Genomic DNA, 22,882 nt, shown 5'->3' with positions numbered 1-22,882 from the left:
CTTATATTCTGTTACCACTGGACAATACCCCATCTTTTTTCCCTACAGAGCTATCAGAGTAACTACACCTTTAACAAAATTGTTGCAGCAATGAAGAATGAGGTAGCAGCGCTGCAAAAAGAATGAGATTTTAGCAGACAAGTGCACTCAGAATCAATTTAAGTCTATCTAGATTCTGGCTGCTCCCAAAAAGGCCACCTCCTCTTCACTTCCTGGTCTACCCATCTCTTGGGCAGACAAAATAAATCACCAATACAAAACCTGAGAGTAAACAGAGCAACTGCATTTATTATTCTGTTTTAAAGACGAATTTTCCGATCGGCCTTTCAGCCGTACAATCATGATTGCCTATACAAGGGGACAGTGGGACTGGGCAGTGTGAGCAAGGGAAGGATGCAGGATGGCCCCTAGTTGCTTATGCAACCCTGAAAGCACAGTCTCATCAGAAACACCCTCAAAAATGGCCCAGAAAGCTGTGCCTCCTCCATGCTGCAAAAGCAGATGTCAGCAGGGCACTCCTACACCCACGGTGCTGAGCTGGAGCCTGCAGTGCAGATCATCAGCCCCCCTGGTGCAAAGAGGCAGGCAAAGCTGGAACTCCAGCCTGCCCTTAACAAATGCACTGTGGTTGCTGCCTTAACAAACATCCCAGGATGGTGCTTTAAAAGTAGGCCAGGTGAAAGGTGTGATTCTGGGAATTCCTGCTCAAGAAAGACATAAAACATTTTGAGTCAAGCAGTTACCTATTTTCCTGCAGGCAGAAAACTGCCTCCTTCTTGCCTAGACATCTGCAAATGTACACTTGCAGAAGAAAGCTCTCCCTGCTCTACTGTCCTGCCCTACTTTTCTCCTTCCTCCTCCCTGCTACCACCACCTGTGGGGAGGCAGAGCTCCAGGAGCAAACACAGAGGCACCAAGTTCTGGCCACAAGCAGGTGCAGGTTAACCCAGCTGGAGGAAAAAATTAAAAGTTACAAAGGACAAAAACTTTCAGATGACGTTCCTTCCAACATCTCTCAGTTCAATGTGATCTACACAGCTAATCCTGTTAAAATCAACTGGATGTTTGCCATTGCCTTCAGCAGGAGGCCTTAAGGGCACACACTTAATGCATCAGCAATTTGTGAGGAGGGGAGCTGCATCTGCTTGCCTGAGTGCATTACTGAGCCTGAGAACTGACCTCTAGATGGACAAAAACATGTGCCTCTCATGCCCAGCTCATATGAGCTTTTAAAGGATATATCAATGGGCTTTAATTGTGAGCAAGCATATTGATCCTTTTGGATTTCCAGTCCCATACATGAGAATTTTTTTTTATGAATTTCCAATGGCTTCAAGAGTACCACTCCCTTTAAAGACAACCTGGAGGCCCATGGCAAGGGTAACATTTCGTCCAAACTTCAGCAGCCACTGCCCCCTGGAATGTGATTGTCCAGGGTCTGACAGTTAAAGCACAGCTGGATTCAATCAGATATTTTAGATAAGCCCTCCAAATAAAGCCCTCCCCCTCACAAGTTAAATACTGTTTACTGTCAGTTTTAGATGAGACAGAAAATTGAAGACTGTAGGATGCTGGACTCCCTGTGCCCTTTTTTACAGGTTTCAGCCTGTGGGTCCTGGCTATGTATCCAGCACATTTGCATTCTGGCTGGCAAACCCTACACAAATGAGTAAGGCAGCCTTCCCTTCCCCTGCTGAGCTGGAGTGCATTACTGCAACCCACAGGAAGCCAGCTACATTTCAGCTCAGATATGACTGTGTTTTACTGGCAGAAAATATGCTGAAAAGCCTGGAAATATCTCAATGCAATTTGGAATGATTTGGGGTGAAGAAGATGCAAACAATATAATATTTTAAGAAATTAATTGTAGAAGAAGAAAACCAAGTAAAATAAAACATTTCCGCAACAGTGAGCAATCTGCTGAAAACATACTAGCTCTGTCCATGTTATTAAAATAGAAATTATGAAAGAAAGCCCATTTATTCCTTTTCACATGGGTTCTCTGCCAGCAAAATTCAGGATGGAAATCCAAGATCTTACTGCTATGACCAGGACAGTGTTCAGCATAATTTCCCTACCCTGTAGATACATTATTTTGAAGCTAATTGCTGCAGCTTCTCCAAAGTACTTTGTCATTGACAGTTAGAGACCAGCTTGGACAGACCATGTCCTCATCCAAACATGACATGCTGTTGCCAAAAAAATTTAATTTCTCCATCTTCTCAACTCCAGTAATTGGAAAAAGAATTTCTAAAGATAAGGCATATCAACTGCTAGAAAAAGTCTAAAATGAATGTAAAATATTAAAGTGACACAACTGGGGACTAGATTTTCCACTTAAATTTTTGTTTGGTTTTGGTTTTTTGTTTTTTTTTTTGCCAGCAGATCTTTGACCACAGACCCAAACAAGGATCAAAATACATCAAACACTTAGATAAAAAACTGCTGAGTATTATCTAGGCCCTACTGAAAATAAAAATAGATGTGATCTGAAAGCCCTTAACTTTGGGGGAAGTTCTTCAGCATTCAACTCTGCACTACAGTTTCCTTTTATCTTTGTTTCAGAAGAAAAGGCCCATATGGATGCTACAGGGCACAGTGCCTTAGCACTCATATTTCAGATGAGAAACATCACCACATCCTATCTGCATTACAGTTATTCAGTGTCTCAAGACAATTTTCGCAAACATTTGGTGTGTTTGCTTTGCTGTACTAATCAAATTCCATTTCAAGTTCCTTCTATTCCTATTCTCACAGCAGTTTCAAATGGGAGTTGAGATATTTCTAAAATACTGTGCAGCAGATGTTGTAACTCAGGAGTGGGTGAAGTAGGGCCAGGAAAACAAAGGCAGGGAGCTATGAAGAGTAAATTGTTTTCCAGGTTTTTCTGTTTATTTGTTGTGCTGTGTTATGCAAGTGGCTTATCCTCTGTGCCCCAGCACTGCTAGCTGTTGAAAGGATATGTTCCCAGTGGACTTCCCAGAGTCTCATTATTTATTTGGTGTTGGAGAAAAGCACTCTAAAACAGATGAAAAATGCCACAGAAGGGTGCAAAGTTTTATTAGTCTTTCAAGGTCTGATCAGAAGGCCACCAAAGGAGAAAAAAAAGACATTTCTAATTACTTCAGTTGGACTTGAGTTGGACTTTTTAGTCAGCCTTCACTCAGTAAACTGCATGCATCTGTCATTTCCTTAGCTCTGTTTCTATGTCATTGCCCACTTGCAGCAGAGCACTCCTGGGGAAAGCAGTATGCCAATCAATAAGAGTTGTTTTCTTTTACTACCTATTGAAATTATTTTTTATCTCAAAATTTATTTTAAATTGCATTTTGAAATAGCACTGAAGAATTCAGAAGATGATCACAAGGTTGGTAGGTGTAACAGCATAAAAAAACTCAACCCTATAGAAGCATATGCTGCAGTTATTTACAACCTAAGAGGCACCTGCTGTCACTCTGAGCTTCCACAGCAAAGAGTTAAAGCTTCTGGAGGCTGGTGGGTTTCTTGTTGTGCCATCTGAAGAGAAGAGAGGGAAGGAAACAAACCAGTCACAGCCAGTTAGCCACAGTAGATCGAGTGCTTAGGAGCACATCTGCAAATCAAGCAGAGAGAATCCCCTCCATCAGGCTGTCTCTCCATGCCACGAGCCCCCTGGGCTGTCACAGAAGATTCCTCACATTGCTCACATTTGAATCCCAATTACACAGAAAGATTACGGAGGACGCAAAAAACTGCTATCAGCCAGGTACGTCTAAACTATTGCTTTGCCCAAAGCAAACTTGGTTGATACACTTAGAAAATGTTTTGAGAAATACTATATGAAAAATTTCCTTCCTTAAGCTTCTTTATGGAGGACTTCAAACTTCTGTGGGTGTCTGGATATGACTTTGCTTGTGGACAGTTTGGAAACAGCACTTGCTTTTCAGGGGTACGCTTTTCCATTTTGAAAATGATAAACATATCTGTTACCAAAAAAAAAAAAAATACTGCAAAATAAATTTATTTCTATACTAGGAATCTGTGTTCACACCAAAACAACTAATTAATGGTCAGCAATGGGTGTTTACCAGCTAAGACTCCATGATATCCTGCATTTCATTCTCTCAGTGTCCCATCAGTACAGCTCAAATATCTTATTTTTGTATAAATGAAAAAAGGTTCTTTGTGTTTGCTACAGTTCATAAGATCAACTCATTAGTCATTCATTATTTTGCAGCATTCAAATTACTGTGAAATTACTATAAATAATATTTTCAATGCTGAAAAATATGAGATGTCACACTTAACAGCAGCACTGATTAGTCATTGTTCTCCTGATTAGAATGTTTTTATGGCTTAACTAACAGGTAACAAGCAAAGCACATAGGTGAACAAACCATTTCTGCATAGAGTCAAAGAGGACAATAACTAATAAACACAGTCTGTGAGTGACTCAGTGCCTAAACACTGTCATCTAGTGACATTTCATAAACCCTGGATTTACTAGGATCTAGGACACAGAGCAATGGCAGACTTGCTTCCATAGGAGAAGCCAGAAGACAAGGAAGACTATCCAAAGGTATATGACATGTCAGTTGCTGTTTAGGTCACTCATGCTACCCCTTTCCTCTAAAAGATGTTAATCCTGTACTTCTCTGTGAGCACCAAACAGGGTTTCTGAAATGGTACATCACCCAAAATTGTAACTATGTCCATCTATTTCCATCGTAAGTGCATTTCAAATTACATTAGCTAGTGTTTTTAAAAAACACCTTCTGTCTTCATCTGATCCTTCTATACATGTATCACCCAATGCATCCCTCAAAATCTGAATTCCTTATAATCTCTTCTTGCCATATAAACAACCCTGAAAAACCTGCTAAAAACACTGTTTGATTTTAAAATAAACACAGGGAGAATATTAGTTTTTTTCTTTCTGTTAGCTTAGTTTCTTGCTCAGGTCTCTACTGCTTCCCAAAGAGGGGGCTTATAAAAGTAATGCTGAGATTCTCATTTATTTGTATAATCCTTACAGGTTAATCTTCTGTAAAAACACCAAATATGATGAAGCATTACTCAAGTCATGATAACTGGCAATTGTTTACGTAACTCCCCCCTTCTCTTTTTATTTGTCTTTACTCCTTGTAGTGTCTCTTCCTCAGTATCGTGTGTTGCACCACAACAAAGGCTTTTGTCTGTTTCCCTCTGCACTAGCTGTATTGCTAATCCAACTCCAGTTTTGAGCATAAAGCCACAAAAAAGCACTTTAAACTTTTTGTTTATAAGGTTAGATCTTTTGGGTTCCCCAAAGCTGTTCAGGGTTAGATAAGCCATGGCCCAAAGGAACCAGTGGTATTGGAAGGTTAGAGTTGGAGGTCAGCATAGCCAAAGAGCAACCACACTGTATTGACCCACTGTAATTAGCAGGAAAATACATGGAAAGCCAGAGCAATTCCAGCTAGTGCCTAAGGAGCTACTTCTGTCCAAAAATCTCAGATAAACATTATTCCCTCCATTACATACTGAACTGTTTGCTTATATAAAGTTCAAGAAATATTATGAGATGACAAGGAAGTGTGTTTAAGTGTTCTTAACCAGTATGTTCTCTATGTCTATCAATCAAATAATTTTCACTGATCTTTTCTCCACTCTATATCTGCAGACTCTTCAGATAGTGAACTCTTCAGAAGTGAGTACGGCTCAGTATCTAGGAAATTGTTTGTGACATTGTGGACACTAATAATTGCCCTATTTGGAGATTCTTAAAGTATATGTAAAATGCAAGATGCATACCAATATGTCAATTAAATTTTTTGTCTACTTTTAATACTCTTGTTAGGCTTCAAATATAAACCAGCAGTCAAATGTAGAACAGGAGAGGTAGAAGATAAAGAACTCTAATTTTCTCATATACAACAGAAATTTTCTTATGGCACCTTCAGTATGGAAGACATTTTACTTTCTAAGATCCTGTAAAACCAAAGAAGCTAAGTAACCAGTATGAAAGAAGAGACAAATGACATCTACTCAAGTAAATTTAACTTAGGGCAAGCTCCTCTGATGATGCCATTTTTGAATGCTTGTAAGAAACAAGCAGCAGATTCCTGTTAGGCATATCACCTGAAGGTAAATAAATTCATAAATCTTTCTTCATGCATAATAAGGACACAACCTGCTGTGTACACTGACATGCTCAGGAAAGGGTTCACTAATTTAATTAACTTATAACCAAACTTCACCCACAGTGCAGTACTTCTGAAAAGAAATCTAAATATAAAAAAAACTAACACCTTCAGGGCAGAGGCATTAGGCTAGCTAGCAAACAGAACTCAACCATGATCTTTGGATGATTCCACAAAGTAAGACAGCCATTCCATGGACTGTTTTTCAAACAGACCCAGTAATGGCTATGCCTACCCTGTCTGTGTGCTCTGGCTTGAAAACATCTCACCTTTGAAAAATATTCCATGGCAGATGCCTATTTTAGCTCAGCAGCTCCCATACCAGTTTGCAGGCAGGCAGTGCAGCAGTATGGTACAACCTGGCAATTGATGCAGTCAGTATCATCAGTTCCCATAGTTTTACAGCAACTCTTCCTCTACACAACGTTGTTCAGATCCCCCCAGGTTTTGACATCACATAACTAGAAGATATCAATCCTTCCTTAAAAAAGAAACCCTATGTGTCTTGTTTTTGTTGTCACACCAAAATGAAAAGCAGCAAGGAAAATACAAATCCTAAAGCTTTCAAAAAAAAATTAAAAAAAAAAAAAATAAAAAAAAATAAAAAAAAGGAGTTACATTTTAAAATACAGGATTTAGTAGTTTTTTTCTAATATTTCATTCACGCCTTTAAATTCTGGGGATTTGGCAAAGACTGGAACAGAGAACTTGGACATTTACTAAAGAGGATCAGTCTGCTGTCACCAAAGGACACTGCCAATAAATCAGCCAGTTATTTCCCTCCCTGGTGTCTGTGCTCTCCAGAACTCTTTCACAGTCAATATCCAGGCTGATTACATAAACTCCTTTCAGTCTTCAAACAAACAGGTTTATGAGAGTAAAAGACATCCACTGAAAGACACCATTAGTAAAAGACACCACTCATGAAAGCATGAGCAAGGCGCACAGATGAGATACAGAGGATTCGCGCCCCCTGAAGCCCCGCGGCCGCAGGACTCGCAAGCCCGAGACCCCGCCTGGGCTGTTCGGCGCAAGCTGAGATTCACCTCGGGCCCTGCCGCCTCAGCCAGCCCTGCATGTCTGCAAGACAGCGGGCACCTCCCCCTTCTAAATGCAATCAACAAATCCTGACGTTTTCCTTGGAAACAAAACGTGCAATCTCAAGTTTCCGTGCACGCCGGTGCTCCAGCCCGCTGGCTGCGGGGCCCTGGGGCAGGCTCCCGGCCGGGAGTCTCCTGCCGCTCCGGGCGAGCCCGAGCCCCGCCGGACGAGGCTCCCGCACTCGGGGCCGCTGGCCTGCGGCAGCCCGGAGGCTCCAGCCCGGCATCCCCGGCCGCCTCGGGGCGACAAACGGGCAGGAAATGCCGGCTTGCGGCATCTCCGGCTCCGCTCCCTCCGCCCCGGGCGCGCCGGGGCCGAGCCCCGCCGCCAGCAGAGCAACCCCGGCCCCGCGGCCACACTCACCGCCGCTGGCTCTCTGAGCCCGCCGGTCCCGATTCCCCACGGCCGGGACAAGGAAGCGGCGGCCGGGCCGGGCCGGGCCGGGCACCCAACGAGAACTACCAGCCCCAGCAGCCCGCGGGGCCGCGTTCCCGTGGGAGCGGCCGCGCCCGCCCCGGGAAGCCGTCCCAGCGCAGCCTGCGGCCGCGCCGTGTGCGGGCTCCGTGTGCCAGCAGCCCACGGTGTGCACAAAATCCTCAAAATACCGCGGCAATGGTGCACACCTCGTGCTCAGTTCACGTCTTGAGACGCAGAAAAGCGTGCCTTTCTGAGTTTCAGAGAATGAACGGCAGCTCAACTTCCACAGGATTTATTGAAGTTGTGTTAAATACTTGTGATAGGATCTAATTGCAATAATTGTGATAGGATCTAATTGATCTTTTTGTTTTCGGTTTTTTATTTTCTCAGCCACGGTATGGCCCAGTCAACAGACAGAATGTCGCTGCAGATGGTATCCACTGTCAGTAACTCATCCTTGCTTCAGCCAGGCTTCTCTCTCCTGAATTTTGATGGGCATGTTTTCCTTTTTGGTCAAAAAGGATGGCCAAAGAGATCCTGCCCCACTGGTGTTTTCCTTCTCGATATAAAGCAGAATGAGCTCAAAATGAAACCTGTCTTCTTCTCCAAAGACTCATGTTACCTTCCCCCTCTCCGCTACCCTGCTCTTTGCACACTCAGAAGTGATGCAAGGGCTGATGAGTACCAGTATATCATCCATGGTGGCAAAACACCTAACAATGACCTTTCTGACAAGATTTACTTTATAAGTTTGGTAAGCAAAACTAGCAAGAAAATTACGTTCCAATGCATTGAGAAAGACCTGGGTGGAGATGTGCCTGAAGCTAGATATGGGCATACAATTAACGTAGTTCACAGCCGAGGAAAAAGCATGAGTGTTCTCTTTGGAGGGAGGTCATATACTCCTCTTGCACAGAGAACCACTGAAACATGGAACAGTGTAGTCGACTGTTTGCCATCTGTGTTTCTCATTGATTTTGAGTTTGGATGCTGTACATCATACATGCTTCCAGAGCTTCAAGATGGACTTTCTTTCCATGTTTCAATTGCCAGAGAGGATACAATCTACATCTTGGGAGGCCACTCACTTCAAAATAACACCAGGCCCCCCAGCTTGTACAAGCTAAAAATTGATCTGCCCCTGGGCAGCCCGGCTGTGACCTGCACCATCCTGCCAGGGGGGATATCAGTGTCAAGTGCTATAGTGACCCAGATCAGTGACAATGAATTTGTCCTTGTTGGTGGCTACCTCTCAGACAACCAGAAACGGCTGGCATGTAACACCATACTTCTGGAAGATACTAAGATAGAGATTGTTGAAAGTGTGGGTCCAGAGTGGACACCAGATATTAAACACTGCAGGATGTGGTTTGGCTGTGATATGGGTAAAGGGTCTGTTTTGCTAGGCATTCCAGGGGCCAACAAACAAATAATCCCAGATGCAAACTACTTCTACATTTTGAGATGCAAAGGAGCAGAAGAGGACAAGGAAGAAGAACTGATAACGCAGACTTGCAGTCAGACATCAAGTGAAGACCCTGGAGACTCCACTCCATTTGAAGATTCGGAGGAGTTTTATTTTAGTGCTGAAGCCAATAGCTTTGATGCTGATGGTGCTGATACTTACAATGAAGATGATGAAGAAGATGAATCAGAAACAGGCTACTGGATCACCTGCTGTGCCGGTTGCAATATTGACATCAACACCTGGGTCCCTTTCTATTCGACAGAGCTCAACAAGCCTGCAATGATCCTGTGCTCCAGTGGGGCTGGCCACTGGGTCCACGCACAGTGTATGGATCTCTCAGAGACCATGCTTCTACATCTCTCAGAAGCAAATGTCAAGTATTTCTGCAACAAGCACATTGACCTTAATAAAGGGCTACAAACTCCCCAAAAGGTGATGTGCCTGAAAAAGCCACCCATGAAGCCATTGCGCAAAAAGAAAACCATGAAGTTATCAACGTCAGCGAAAAAGTCCTTTCTTCGGAGACTCTTTGAATAGATTCACACTGCTGATTTGTATTCACTGGGAGGAAATGAAATCACACACAAAGGCAACAATGGTTGAAACAACGTGGGTTGTTGGAGCTTGAAGAGATCTTCTTATTTCAGTTATCTCAATGTTTTTGTTACATTTCAAAGCACATGAATTTTTTCTCTCTCTTATGTGTATTGTTGTAATTCCCAGACAGGGACCCCATCTTAGAGGGCACTGTGCAAATACACAGCCAGACATTGGTAAACTGTGTGCTGAACTTTATGCTATAATTTACTCCCCAGTAAGTTTAATGGAACTGCTGGTAGGGTAAGACATTGTGCCATGTAGTCAGTGCTGTTACCATCTGTCATTAAGAACATTATATTGCCTGTTTTAATTTTTTATCTTAGTCAGTAGTTCTAGAAATATTTGACCTAATTCATAGCTGCATTACTCTAGTTTTATGTTGGTGTAATGAAATAAAATGAGACTAATTATTCTGGTTTTAAACAAAAGCAGTGGTTTTAAGTCCCTTGTGTCAGAAATAATGAAATATTCAGATACTGAGGGTCAGTTTTCTTCAGGGACTTCCACTATGGAAAGCTTACATATGGAGCATTTAATTATGGATAATTAATTTTTTATTTTGAGAGTTATGGAAGGATTATATGTCAGCTTTGGCTACAGTTGAGGAATATCATCTCTCAGTAAAAATTTAATAACTTTTTTTAAATTACTGTGATCATCAACTGCTCTTTGTATTTTTAAAAATTTAGTAAGACAATAAAGTTTATAATGAAAACACTGTTTTTTTTTTCATGTATTCATAGGTAAATCAAATACTGTAAATCCTAAAGTTTACAAAAGGACAGCATGTATGCTTGGGAGGTCCATATTAGGCCTGATTAGGGGTCTAGCTTGACAGCCTCCCCATGCTGTGAGTTCCCATTGACTTCAGAAGAAATTCCTTCTGATGAACAGGACTTTTATAATGTACTCCAGGTCCTCTACTACCCATTTCTTTCTCTGCTTTCCCAGGGTGACTGTGTAGAGTGTGAAAGCTTGGAAGTGCAAACTGTAGCTCAGAGGGATTCATTGAGGCAGTGGAGCATTGTGAGGGTAGAAACAAATGCAGTTGACTTCTCAAAACATGAGGAGAAGATTGGATTCAGATTGGAAAGGACAGTGTCAAGGTTGAATAGCCCAAGAGTTTACTAAGATTTTTGTGGATTCTTTTATTGGCTATTTGTGAAGCCTCATCATTCTTGACGTTATTTTTTATTTTTGTTACTGCTCTAAACAGCTTTTCAGAAAATCAATACCAGCAGCTCAACATTTGTGAGCCAACAATAATAGCTCAGTATTCACAGTCCAACTCTCATGCTGGATTCCTGAATAAAAAAGAAAAACAGGAGCAGCTGTCAGCTATTTGATCACTGTGTGCAGACCCTGAGCAGCCACTCCTTTACAAAGCAGTGTGTGGAGCACAGTATTCCTGTCAACACAGATGTGTCTGCACAGTACTCCCCTTAAAAACTTACTACCCCAGGTGAACAGCAAAGAAGAGTAAAGGGCAACCATACAAAGTTTTCATTTACAAACTTTTCATGTGCTGAGGGAGCTTAAAGTTTGGATTGAGCTTCTAAAGGCGAAGTATATCACCCTGACTGCCCTCTCTACAGCCTGTAAATGGGTGTAAATTCATAGATTTCAATGCCAGCTTCCCATTTTCTTTGTCATGTTACTTTATGTAAGCTCAGAATATATGGTCCTATATGTTTTTCCAAAGAGTAATTTAATATTGTGTTCATGTGAAGTCCATTCAAACTGATGAAATTAAATAGTCAGTGTCCCCTTTTGTAGGTTAGTCATAGGTCTTGGAGAGCTGAATTATCATTAAAATATATCTTCATCATGCACTTATTTCCATCAACCAAAAAAATCTGCACCTAAATTAAAGCCACATCATCTGAACACCAACAAAAAGGGACGATATACTCACCCAGCAAAACTCCCCCCTTGGCACTTTGCCATTTTGCAACAACAAAGGGATCCCCACAGCCTGAGGTAGAGCCTTGTGGCTCAGGCACTGGTGGTGTGGTTGCAGCATGTTGGGAGTAACTCTGAATTTCCAGAACTGACTTCTGCAGCTGCAGTGACTCCCTGAATCCCTGGGAGCACAAGCACACATTGAGGTCCCTTCCAGTTCTTACCTGAGCTTTTGTTCTTTACTTAACACTGTGGCTATGAAAAAAGCAATTCACAGTCAGACTTTATGTTATACCTCACTGGGCCCATAACATAAGTGTACTGTGTATTTGAGCTTTTTTTTTTTAAAAAATGTATGGTTTATTTGAGTAGGAGGGGAAAATTGCTTGGTTAAAGCATGTCCCAGCTTCACAGTGAAAGGCTGTACAAGCAGCATTAAATCACATCTCAGAGACTGTAGCTACTGAAGGAAAAAGAAGTTGTAAGTAAATTAGAAAATATTTGGAAGGACTTGAACATAAAGAGATATACAAACTTCAGCCTGTGAAGAAGACACTTGACATAGCATTCAAGACTGCAGAAAGCACCTAATTTCCTGAGTCAGGTACTTCAAAAGCATTCATTGTCTTCAAAACCAGCTAATCAATACAAGATGTTTCTTGCTCAGGCAGGTTAGAATTAACAGATAAGATGAAGTAGATTTAAGTGCAGAAGTAATTCTCTATTTTATCTGCATCCAATTGACCTATGTGTTTTGTAACCACAGTAAGCAGCATTATGGTTCCCAGACACATTTTAGTAACACTATATTGCTATTATCAGCTTCTATGAGAAGAATATATGGATTTTACTGCTATTGAAAGGTGCTTGCACCTTGAAGTACCTGATTAATTTACAGGAAAAGCACAGCACAAACTTTACTGGTAGCACTGAAGCATGTGTTGTAGTTCAGAGTGACTCGTTGCACCAATGAACCTTTGAAAGGAGTGGGAGCCAAAAGCAAAAGGAAAATATTCAGTTTGAAAAGAAATTTCTCAAGTTATTTACTGCTGACCCTATGTATTAAAGACAGAAGGATTGGCTTACTTCTTTTTCATGATTGGTGGCTTCAGCTCCCTCTATATTTTATTTCCTACCCTATTCCATTTCAAACATGACTAACTTTTGGGAAAGGCTTGAGCCTTTGAAAATCAAACTCCAATTTGTTCTTTCTACTTTGAAAACTGTGGCACTGTAGAGCACATTTTTGCTTTGGAAAAAAAGCAAGAGGATAACCTTATAAACTCTCCAGTTTCTCAATACATAAACATGTACAGGAAGAATTGGGCTCTGGCCATTCCAGAGATGTGCAGGACCTCCTTTGTAGAGGTGGTAGTTACTTGTCCACTTGCTCAGAATGCTCATCTCCAGAGGAGGAGTATTAAAAACTCACCTCTAGACCTCTCTCCTGATGCTGCTAGAAAAGCTGCTAATTCAATCCTCTCCAATGTGTCTTTTTGTATCATGGACAATATTAAGCTTGATGGAAAAGGTACAAAAGCTCCTTAAACACTTAAGGAAACACTTAGTAGCTGCAGCTGGTCAGCTGTTTGACCATTACACCATATTCAGTCCCCTAAAGCAGCACTCTGAAGGGCTGTGACAGGCCTCATTATTCTTCATCTTATCTCCACAGGAGTACATGGAAAGTAAAATTCAGTCAGTTATTACAGATTTAGGAGTTAAGGACTGTCTGAGGTTTAGGTTTCTGCTTTATATGGCCTCTGGTTTTTTCAAACCAACTCTTTTTTTTTTTTTTTACTTGAGGCCAGATGAAAAAGCTGAGTTGGTGATATAAAGTCCAGATATTAGATCTCTGGTTATCTGATTATACACGAAATCATGTAGCTTAATTTGCTTGTCACTGGTTCCATTCAAACCTGCTGGTTCACATAAATCTCTTAACCTGTAGATATCATTGTAAGGAAGAAAGAAAGATTTTTTTCTGAAGTAGAATAAAGCTAAGCTACAAAAAATGGACTAAAAGGTCGATTGGAACCAATCTTTATAGCTTAACCTCTAGTGAGGAGACAGACTTTGATGCAAAAGATACTTAATGTATTAGCGTGGTGATAACAGTGCAAGGCTGATTTCATATAAAATCTGGGATGGTATTTGTAAATGAACCAAAAGACACTTACAGACTAAATAAAACTGGTTTTATATCAGTTTATTGTTCTATCAAAAAGCTGCCTGTGAGGAAGGGTGCTGGAAGGACTGCTGAGATTCACAGAGTAATCTTCATTTGTGTTACATTAGTGACTTCCAGAAGAGGGCTGGAATTACAGCTGCCTCTGCGTATTAGAACAGCCTAACTGTGAAAAGCATCCACATTTTAAATGAAAACTAAAACTACCACTAGGAAATTATGTGCATGGTTGAAAAACTGTAAGAAATAAAAAGTCAGAAACTTAAATAGCTATAAGAGTTTTATTTTAAACTGGTTTAATGAAATAAGAAACTGTAATACAGTAAGAAAAAGTAAAATTATGAAGCCATGCAGTGAAACAAAGCAAATAACTCAGCATAGTCAGAAATTAGGATCTTGTAAATATCTAGAGTTTGTTTCTGAGCTACCTGATTAAAAATCATAGCTAATTTGTGTAAAGACAATATAATTATTCCTGTGAGGAAGAAGAACATGTGATAGCAGAATCGTGGCTTCTAACATAGTTCCCATCATTTATAACATGGCAATTCACAATACCAAACCCTGGAAGAAAACAAAACCAAACAAAACCAAACAAAACAAGATACATAATGTGATTGTATGAAAACTACAGTCAATACAATTTCAGAACAAGGTGGTAATTATTTACTGAAGGATTTGTACCAGTAAAAAACAGAATGTGAAGGTTTGAAAGAGGACCATGAATGGTCCTCTTTCAAACCTTCTCTATGTTTCCAAAGCCTCTTAAAAGTCAGAAGGCTTGAGAACAGGCTGCATAACCAAATGCTGCACCTGTCTGCAGTCAGGATTTGCTGGCCTTCTTGCATGGCTGTGTGCATGCAGCATCATTATTTTAGCTCTGTTTGCAAAAGCTTCACTTGCAGGTACCTATCTTTTCAGTGTTTGTTCTAATGAGCTCAAAATTCTCAACTGATTTACAGAAAGATGTCAACAATGGGGAAACAGAAGATTAAACTAGATTCAAATCTGAAAAAACAGAAAAGGGGGAAAAAAAATAGTACCTCTCTGTGTCAGCTGTCCTGCCCAGAGCTGGTAGAGTGTGAAATGTGACTATATAGCTTAAAATATATCACAAAAGAGTATTGCCACATGGCACTGCATTCCTCTGTCCCCACTCACATTTTGTTCACTTTGATGAGTTACCTCAGGATGTAAGGCTTGTCTTGTGTGTGCAAGGATCAAACTTACTCAGCCCTTTCACAGACAGTGAGACCAATCACTTGCTGTTATCAGCAGTCTATTAAATTGAATTTGGAATTTAACCATGTTTTAGTTAAAGTCACTGAAATTACGTGTGCAAAATTAACAAAGTCTGGTCCCTCACTCCACGACACAAATGTGTATTGGTAACAATGCATTGCTGTGGATGACTTTGGCTTACTTGAAATCCTCCCCTGTGCAAAAGGCAATGAACACTATATATACCACTTAAATGGAGTGAAAATCACCATGAGATGAGTCAAGACTGTTAAACAAGCCCCTAATTCATTCAGGCAAACTCAAGGATACAACATAAGGTAAAACAGCTGTTCCAAATATACATACAGAGAAAAAAGAAAGTGTGCAACTATTTGTATAATGAAATATATGCTGACCAAATAGAAAACTATATCTGCAAAACTATAACTGCTAGAGAATGTTCTTTATACCTGCTATTTATACTCCCTAGGAAACAGGTCTATTTGTGGTCTGAATTTATTAGTAAAGAATGATAGTTATGCAAAACTATTTTCATGCTATATAGGAAATACTTGTTTTCAAAGAAATTTTTAAAAAATTAGTCTAGAAATGAACACTCAGGAAGTGCAGATATACATGATACATCATACAGAAAATTCTGTAGCCCTCATGACTGCTTAGGAAAAAGACCCTATTTCTAACAGCAGATTTTGACATTGTGTTAAACTATGTTTAAAGAAATCATGTTAAACTAAAATCCTAAATTAGACTATTTTTAAAATAGTGATTTAATTACTTGAAACCAAAAGAAAGGCATAATTAGAATAGCATTAATATTTGTACTTATTACTAGCTCTTAATTCTCTTTTTTAATTGTCCATAATGGTAAATGCCAGACCCTTAAAGATATAGTAAACAACATGAACAAGATACTACAAAACAAACCTCAGACCATTAATTCTTTTAAATTCATTGTTCACTTACACTTAAAAACCAACTTCTGCCACATCAAAATGAAAAAAAAAAAAGTAGATTCTTTTATATCTGTGCTTTGATTGCTTCCGCATTTAATCTTGTTTCAGAACCATTACTGTAAACACAGTAACACCCTAGCCACAGATGCAGATCTGAAAGGCTAGATGATTTGGAGGCATTTCAGGTACTTCAGTATGTTTCATGAATATATCAATGAATTAAAGTCATAATTTTATGAATTATGAATATACTAAATATCACTTCAGAAAGACAAATACCAACTAAAGACTGCTGTAATAGTGAAAAATATGGCATGCAGAAGTTTCAAGAGAGTTTATTGCTTTTTAACTAGTCATGTAAGCACTATCTTTGAGGTTAATAAATATTATCCCTCTTTTACAGATTTGGAAAATGAGGCAGTGCATGTGGTATATCCCAGGTGAGAAAAAGTTTGGTACCAGAATCAGCTGGAGTACAGCAGCAGCAGTCAGGGAAATACCCTGCTGGCATGATCAAGGTAATAACCATCTCCTGAGAAATGGAACTGCTGTGACTAAAGTCACTTGGTGAAACTGTGCACCTTCTGGTATTAATGAGGATTTACTGGTGACTTCAGTGAGGCCAGGAATTCACTCAATAAAACTGTACAAATGCAAATGGTACTATATACTGAAGTTACCATAGAAGTCTAAAATGCTCATGAAGCAACAAGCTACACAGCAGAGCTTGAACGTACTTTATATAATGAGATAACCACAAGGTACTGTAAATCCTGATTTAGGAGCACAAGTTTGCCTTTCAAAGTAAACAGGCTGTGATAAAAATACCTTCTAAAAACTTCAGCTATCTTTCCTATATCTTCATGTAGTAAATTAGCATGATGATACCATCATCTGCTCCTAAGCAGTACTACAATATATATGTTAAATAATAATATTTCTAGAGTATGTGACATCAAAGTTTGCATCTTTAGTAAGTACTTTCTACAAAAATAACTGAACTTTATCCAAAACAATTATCCAACTGCCTCACTGATGAATCTTTACTTATAAAACCCAAAGAACCATCAAGAAAATAATCATGCCCTCTTAAAAAGTAAACAACAAAATATTCAATGAAATGCAAACAAAACAAACAGCAATGCTCCTTTGCAGCAACTCTGCACAACTCTCTGTCACAACTCTCCACAATTATATTCCCTCCCAACTAAACCTTGCTATAAAACCTTGTTTACTTTGATTTTTATCCCTTAGAAACAATATGACCAGAACAAAACAAAGACTTCTTTGTGATTTTTTTCCGCTTTCATCTCATATAGCAACTGGTAAATGCACCAGTGCATTACCTCTTGGAGATGCCCAACACACACACTGTTTATTAAATGAACTCCTCTCAGCACCTTAAGAGGGAGTGTAAATTTCAGACTCCTCTGTACCTCTACAGGTTTGAAGAAGAATCTGATTCCTTGCAGGAAGACACCATCACAAACCCAACACCAAAGGTGCTGTACATTTAGAGTTCTGCTGAATCATTGTTTTCCAAGACCTCCAGTGGCAAGGAGTCATCTAAACTACCCCCTGAATCAATGGTGAAGTTCTGGCTTTTTAATGTTTTATGAGCATTCATGAACTTCTGGAGGTACTTGGAGGTATATAGCCAGTGGTGCTTCAAGACATCCTCCATCTCATAGACCTTGGACTGCCTGGCATTCATTTTTCGGAACCTCCTAAACAGTTTGTTTCCAGACTCATTTCCTTCGCTTGCCCAGGCCCCAATGGACCCATCTCTTTCAATGATTTCAGGAACATGAGCAAGTGTTTTGTGGAAATAATTTGTAATCTTGCCCTCATATCTGTACTTGAACTTTGTAGATAAGAGCTCTGCAAAACGCTGTGAGTTGTAGCTATACTGGCACAGCAGTTCTGGGCACTCCTTGGCAGGGCATGAGGATCGCCACACTGGCTTCATCTTCAGATAAAGGTCCATTAGTTCTTTTAGGGCTTCATGCCTTTCCTCACATTTAATTAATTCACATACTGCCTCTACAGTCTCTTTGGACATGAGCTTTCTAGCAAAATTTCCACTCATCTTCAGCATTGGCTTCAAGTTCATCTTCTTCCTGAGGTGTTTGTCAAGAGTCAACTGCCACCTCTTCCTCTCCTCTTTAGACACATCAGGATTCTTGTAAAGTTCACCAATCTCCATCTGGAAAATCCTGTAGAATTCTGTTGCATTGCCAATGTCGCAGTGCAATGCATCTATGGAGGGAACAGTCTCAATAAAAGGTTTGGCTGAAACGCCCTTCACTCTGTCACGGAGCTCATCAACAGACTCGTGATATGGGTTGGACCTCCATATTTCATATCGCTCCAGATTTTCAGCATGGCTCCTGGTTATGGAGTGGAAGACCAGATTCTGGGATGCCTCCAAGCGGGTTGCATCACACAAGGTACAAATATAAGTGGAACCCGAGGCCTCCAGCCCTTCTACTTCCCGCAAAAGTTTCTCATCATATCCTGTACCCCTAAAGATGAATCTAAATGTTCTCAGGATGCCTCCAATTTCAAGCAGCAGTTCACTGTTTTTCATAGCCTCTCTTTCTGCTATGAGGGGGCTCAGGATTGCTGTCAGAGTTTCATGATCCGATTCATCAGCCAGCATAAGGCACAAGGGCTTACAGCACAACTCTGAATTGGGCTTTACTTCCTCAAAGATCCTCTTGCTTTCATTGCCATGTGCTATAGAAATGTTCATCACTGTGAAGGAAAAGCGAACAGCCTTCTCTGGGACAGCAGGCCCACTTCCATGCTTCTCACTGACATCTCCCATTCCATCACAGGACTCTTTCACTACCACAGTGAAGGGGCCATTCAAATAGTCATCCAGGTTTTTTGCTTTCATGCCTTCCAGGATCTCCTCCTCCATGTCCTTTAAGGCACAAACCAAGGCTGCATCGTATCGGAATCTCTTTGCTATTGTGTCTACTGGGTAATCATCAATTGAGAGTGGCAGTCCTGATAGTCCATCTATAATTCCCACTTCTGTGTTAGTGGATACATTTTTCAGGGGAGGTTTCCACTCAAATGGGTGATAACCTGGTAGGAGGGCTTTCTCAGCAGTGCGAAGAGCATGCAAAGGCTGGAAGATCTGCCTCCCAGTGACAGCTTTTACTGTTCTATACATTTTATGATACTGACTACAGCTGAGAAACGTGTTGATTCGGATGGCCAGACAGACAGCAGGATGAAGTCCAGATCCCTTCCCTTGCATTATAGCCTCCAGTTCATCTGCTTGTTTGTGTTCATTTTTTGCTCTCAGAGCTAGCAGGAACAAAGTCATGCATACAGCCTTTATATCACCGCCCTCTTCTTTCTCAGCAAAAGCCTTGACTTGACGTTTCAGCTCCCTCAGACGATGTTTCTGAGCTCTCCTCGTCAAAGACAGGAGGTGCTGCCTCGGTCGGCCACCTTTATTGATGTAGCTATAGAGCTCTCCTTCTTTCATCTCCTTGTGGCCAGAGAGGTGTTGGCCGTATTTTCCATGCGAGATCTCTTCATCACATTCCTTTACAGGGCATCTTATACTCAGGTTATCGAGGATGTTCAGGAAGGATTTCACTGGGATTACCAGATCAGTAGGAAAGCAAGGATACCAGCAGGAGGGGCAATAGCTGCCCATAACCCTGATACATTTAAGGATGCAAGTTCTGCAAAACAAGTGTCTGCATGTTGTTTCCACTGGATCTGCCAAAATGTGATCACAAATCTGGCAAGAAATGGATTTAATGAAATCTACTGGGTAATCAACTACAAGCAGCTTGGTGCTGAGATGTATATCCTTGCAATTGACAATCTCTTTCATTAAATTTTTGTTCTTTATCTGTGCTTGCTTGAGTTGTTGGTTCTTTACACCTCTGTTTAGCTGAGCGCGTTCCCCAGTGGTTTTGACACGTTTGCCACGCTGCACACTTGGGGGCTGGCTTTTTCTCTTGACTCCTCGTCTGGAAGTATGGCAGACATCACAGCTTGGGGAATGGGGTTGCCACTCCATTGTGCTGTTCCTAGGAAAATACACTTCACACAGAGTATTACTGAATTTTCTCTGTATAATACTCCAACAGTTGTGACAAAATTGAGTGGGATGGATAGTGTCGATGTCCCCTCGCACATCAATCTTGAAAACCTTAGCAATAAGATCTGGCCAAGAGGTTGCTGTTTTTTCTTTCTTTCTCAGAAGCCACAGAGTTTCATCATCCACTGGCCCGTGCACAGGGTAAGTTCTCTTGGAACAATCAGTTTTAAATGAAACCCCACAGATGCGGCAGAGTTGCTTCAGATTGTTCTGATGAGCTCTGTTGTCCTGTGTTTTCATGGCATGGGTATCTTCCTCAAGTCCCAGCCTATTGCCCATTAACTCCATCTCTTCTGCTCTTGGCACTGCTTCATCTTCATGCAGGATGATTTCTTGGTTTGAAGAAACAGCCTCTTCTGCCTGATCTTTGTGTATGTGCTGGCTGTCATCAGAGGCCGTTTTTTCAAATGATCGCAATTTAAAGAGCTTGAATTTCCATTCAGAAAATTTTGTATATGTATGTTGAAGTTCTTCAGGTAGGTCCATTTGTGATGCTACTGACATTGCAGTCTCACAGAAACCAGATCACCTGAGAATAGAAAGATGTAAGTTAGCTTCATTTCCAAATTAAAAGGCTGTCCACTCAATATGAGATGAATTTCCAAATTTATTTTGACTTCCATCCTGAGGCATCACATGTCTATTTGCTCACCTGTGCACCTTACACGAAGCCATTATTCATCCTGTAGTAAACATCTAAATCTGCCCCTTCCTTCTTTTACCTGATGGAGCTTAGCATAAGTTAAACTACTATAGACAACAGCATTACATTCTGAAAGTTGGTGATTTTTTTAATGTGAAACTGAACTTAGTTGGTGTCTGAAAGGTGGAATTTTGTGTGTTTGTGCTATATTATCTAAACCAGCAAACCCACTGCTCTCATGTTTCTTTTTATTTCTGAGTCTGGTCAGAAGTGTTTCATACATGGCATTCCACATGGGCAGAACAGCACATACCACTCAAACCCAACATTTATTCAGACTTTATTCAGGCCACAGTTTTGTAAGGTACTTTAGCATGTGCTTAATGACTATGAGTAGCTCCACTAAAGCAGGAGGACTGTGTCCCCTGTTGATACAAAGCACTACAGTTCCCTGAACTCCAAAGGGGATGCAGCAATGCATACTGGCTTCAGATTTGATCATGAGAGAATGTTTATACATTGTATACTTGTCATTCATTTAAGTATTTTGCTGAGATCTCTCTGTAAGGGTTACTGGTATTGGAAATCTGAAAATGTCTGTGTAAATTTGACCCTAATTTTAGCTTTTTTAGAGGTGCAGCCAAAAGTAATATCAATGTGGTTTCCATGGAAATATGGTGTGTATAAAAATAAATACAAGACTTTCACCTCAAACATGGAAACTTTTTGCTACTGCATCAGACCCAGAAAATAAAATTGCATAGAAACAAGAGTGAATAACCTATTTTTCATTACCTGGCTATGAGAAGTGCACAAGGTAAACAAACAGTATAGGGAAAATCCAGTTATGTTTTCTGACATATGTCTATGTTTTTTGGTTTTACTGCTCTGCTTGGTGTGTGAGTAATAAAAATGAGGAAGACTGTACCTTAAGGCAGTGCACTAGAACTAGAAATAGCTGTGATTACTTTTACTGATAAAAGTAATACATAGCTGTGATTTCTTTTACTGATGTTATCATCACTTAGTAATCCACATAACTTGCTAGAATTCTCAGTTTGGTGTCTTTTCAGAAGGTGTCCTTCATTAGGTAATACATCCAAGTCATGGTTCAAAGTGATGATGCCCAGTGTTTGTGGGATTATTTCATCTATAACCTTTCAATAAAGTATCATTTCAGTACAGCCCTTCACAGTCTATTGGGAAAGGACTGAATGCATTAATTAAGTTCTACATCCAGAATAACATACCAGTCCGATTAGCTCTTTCCTGAAGAATTGAGTTTTACTTTAAAATCATTCATTAGGCTTGGCAACTAAAATTTAGGTTTGTTTTCATCCCAGCTTCTCTTCACTCTATCCCACTGAGAACAAGCTGCCCATACCACTGTCCCCATCTGCCCACATCGCTCTGTCCAGCTGCCTATACTCCTAAAAATCTCTGTCTGCACTGCAGTCCCCTGCTGCCCATTGCTGATCCAGCCTGGCTAGGAGTGTGCTTGTATTCTGCTCTTCACAGATCTGTGAGGTGCAGCTGTGCACAGATGTATTCAGAGCATTACGACTGTCTCACTTTCTTGTCTGCATCTCGTGACAGACTTGGTGAAATTTATGCTCTGAGCAGTAACCCATTTCCCCTGAATGGTTCTGTGTTCCTACCCTGCAGAGTAATTGAATACCTAGTTGCCCTACACTGCCCAGGGATCCTTCTCTTCTACATAACACCCTATACAATTTTGTGCAATTTCACCATCATCAGCAGCACTTTCAGAATCTCTTAAACCATGAGTAATGCCTCTTCAGGATGACATCAAAGTCATTGTAAAGAAACAGCCAGCACAGCATACATTTAATGCAAAATATTTAATGCTTTCTCTGCTCTTTTGACCCTTTGAGTAAGTGCCACTGCAGTGCCATACTCATCTCCAAAGCCATGACCTGAGTCTTGCTACTAATCACCAGCTCAAATGAATCTGACAGGGTTTACCCATGCTAAAGGAAAGTTCAAGCAGTTTTTTCTTTTCCTTTTTCATTGAACATGTCCTGGAAGAAATGAATGACAAAGACGCCCTCTCA

General features: G+C 40.5%; 3 protein-coding genes across 5 annotated transcripts in view; 1 reads left to right on the top strand and 2 right to left on the bottom strand.

The window, feature by feature from the left end:
- IFTAP (intraflagellar transport associated protein) overlaps positions 1 to 7,759 on the bottom strand; it is a 38,953-nt gene extending 31,194 nt beyond the window's left edge. Inside the window, exons 1-2 of one of the 3 annotated variants that reach the window (XM_050974664.1) lie at positions 7,626 to 7,736; positions 6,431 to 6,520 (exon numbers count right to left, since the gene is read on the bottom strand). The gene's annotated coding sequence lies outside the window, so the exon portion shown is untranslated. Of the gene's footprint in view, positions 1 to 6,430; positions 6,521 to 7,625 lie in introns of all 3 variants that reach the window. The other 2 variants (XM_050974662.1, XM_050974663.1) reach the window with 2 other exon arrangements.
- Positions 7,760 to 8,076: 317 nt separating this feature from the next.
- On the top strand, positions 8,077 to 9,684 carry RAG2 (recombination activating 2). The gene has a single exon (XM_030240826.2). It carries the CDS (start codon positions 8,077 to 8,079, stop codon positions 9,682 to 9,684), a length of 1,608 nt encoding a protein of 535 aa, XP_030096686.2.
- Positions 9,685 to 17,545: 7,861 nt separating this feature from the next.
- RAG1 (recombination activating 1) lies at positions 17,546 to 20,668 on the bottom strand. Its single transcript, XM_009102150.2, has one exon. It carries the CDS (start codon positions 20,666 to 20,668, stop codon positions 17,546 to 17,548), a length of 3,123 nt encoding a protein of 1,040 aa, XP_009100398.1.
- Between the last annotated feature and the right edge of the window lie 2,214 nt (positions 20,669 to 22,882).

The sequence above is a fragment of the Serinus canaria genome, chromosome 5, assembly GCF_022539315.1.
Source record: "Serinus canaria isolate serCan28SL12 chromosome 5, serCan2020, whole genome shotgun sequence".
Taxonomy (NCBI): domain Eukaryota; kingdom Metazoa; phylum Chordata; class Aves; order Passeriformes; family Fringillidae; genus Serinus; species Serinus canaria.
This window is presented reverse-complemented; position numbering and strand designations above follow the sequence as displayed.